At 37.5% G+C, this 1,656-nt stretch overlaps 1 protein-coding gene across 1 annotated transcript in view; it reads right to left on the reverse strand.

Annotated features, from left to right (window-relative positions):
• LOC107101004 (N-acetylglucosamine-1-phosphodiester alpha-N-acetylglucosaminidase-like) overlaps nt 1–1,656 on the reverse strand; it is a 17,928-nt gene that overhangs the window by 12,423 nt on the left and 3,849 nt on the right. Inside the window, exon 2 of the mRNA XM_015400126.1 lies at nt 1,410–1,518. Coding sequence (XP_015255612.1) covers nt 1,410–1,518 — 109 coding nt within the window. The remainder of the gene's footprint in view (nt 1–1,409; nt 1,519–1,656) is intronic.

Here is a 1,656-nt window from a genome sequence, read left to right on the forward strand (position 1 = left end):
CGTGCGCGCGTCATGAGAGAGGGGAGGATGGAGAGTGAGGAGGACTCCAGCGGCAAAACAGCGCTGTTACGTCGAGCTGCGTTTCTCCATCACATACGGTTTCCCCTGCATCTGCGCACAGCTCGGCGGCGGCACGATTCACCACACAAGCGACAGGAAACGCGCATGCTCGCTAAAGGCTAAAAGCTACATGTTGCAGTATCTATAACAACCCAAACACAGGATTTCAGAATTAGACCTTCCAAGTTATTAATTTCATACACTCGCAAAAGTAACGCAATAGTTACTTTTACTACTAACTAGTTACTTTTATTGTGGAGTAACTCAGTTACTAGCTCAGTTATTTTTTGGGAGAAGCAACTAGTAACTATAACTAATTACTTTTTCAAAGTAACGTGCCCAACACTGATGGGGACACACTAAGGTTGTATGAGCTATGAGAACAGCACATTTTAAACTGGGCGTGCGAGAGAAGAAATGCGCTTGTGCACGCTCCTGCATGTGCATTTTTTTTTTTTTAAGTGGAGAGGGCAGGTCTTTTAAGAAGTTCTCCACAATATCTTCAATTTGTGTTCATTACTATAAAACTGTTTAGCCTTGGACTCCTTTTTTATGGCTCAATTTGAAATATTTCCTACTGTAAACCTGTGTCCCTGTTTATATTTGTTAGGGCTTTATTTATTAATTTTCTTTGATGTTCTGATAAAAGGCTCTGGGAAGGATAGAGTAAAACTTTGAGTTGCTATAAATCGGTTCTTTCCATTAAAATCGGTTGGTCTTTAAGGATACAGTGCGCATCGTTTTACCACAAGGTGCTGAGGGTCAGGATGTATTAAGTCACCATCTGTGATCCTGATGGTTCTGTGGTGCTGTCAGCTGACAGATGCTTTAATTTAACATGAACATATGTTGCTTTTTTTTGTTTTTTTTAATGGGGATAGTAGGAAGAGGACCTTTAATAACCCAATAAATGTAATGATAGATGAACAAGGAATGCATTCAGATTTAGAAGATAAAAAGAAGTTTTATCAGGAGAAAGTGTTTAGATTATAATTCCACTAACAGTATATGAATCAGTTCTATATTACATTTATCCATAATATTTAATAGATATGGAAGATATTTAGTTTTCTTTCTTTTTTTTTTGCTCTGATTTTTTTTTTTTTTCCTCAATCAAAAACCGAAAAGAAAAGACAAAAAACTAAACTGCACTTTTAAAACTTCTAGCATAACTTCCATATACATAATAGGACAAGTTCCATTTTTGCGTAAATGTTTTTCTGCAGTTTGCAGGCTTGTAGTGGGGGAATAAGTGAACTCTCTATTCAATCAATATCTCACAATAAGCACATGTTCAGAGAAGAACACGGATCAATTTTAAACATGTTTCTGCTCATTTATTTTCTCACCCTCTCCTATCTGTTTGGCCATCGATGTGAAACAGGATGAGTCTTCCCTCTTTATCGTGGCCCACGGCCGTTCTGGCTGACACCACATCCACAAAATACCTCAATGACCCTGGAAACAAAGACAGGAACGTTACATGGTTTATTATGGTCTTCATAGATCAAAGGCAAAACCAGAGGTGGAAAGAGTACTAAAAAATTGTAATAGAGTAAAAGTATCTTTACTTTTCCTAAATTCTACTCAGAGTAA

The sequence above is a fragment of the Cyprinodon variegatus genome, unplaced genomic scaffold (assembly GCF_000732505.1).
Source record: "Cyprinodon variegatus isolate N-32 unplaced genomic scaffold, C_variegatus-1.0 Scaffold0, whole genome shotgun sequence".
In the NCBI taxonomy this organism is placed as follows: domain Eukaryota; kingdom Metazoa; phylum Chordata; class Actinopteri; order Cyprinodontiformes; family Cyprinodontidae; genus Cyprinodon; species Cyprinodon variegatus.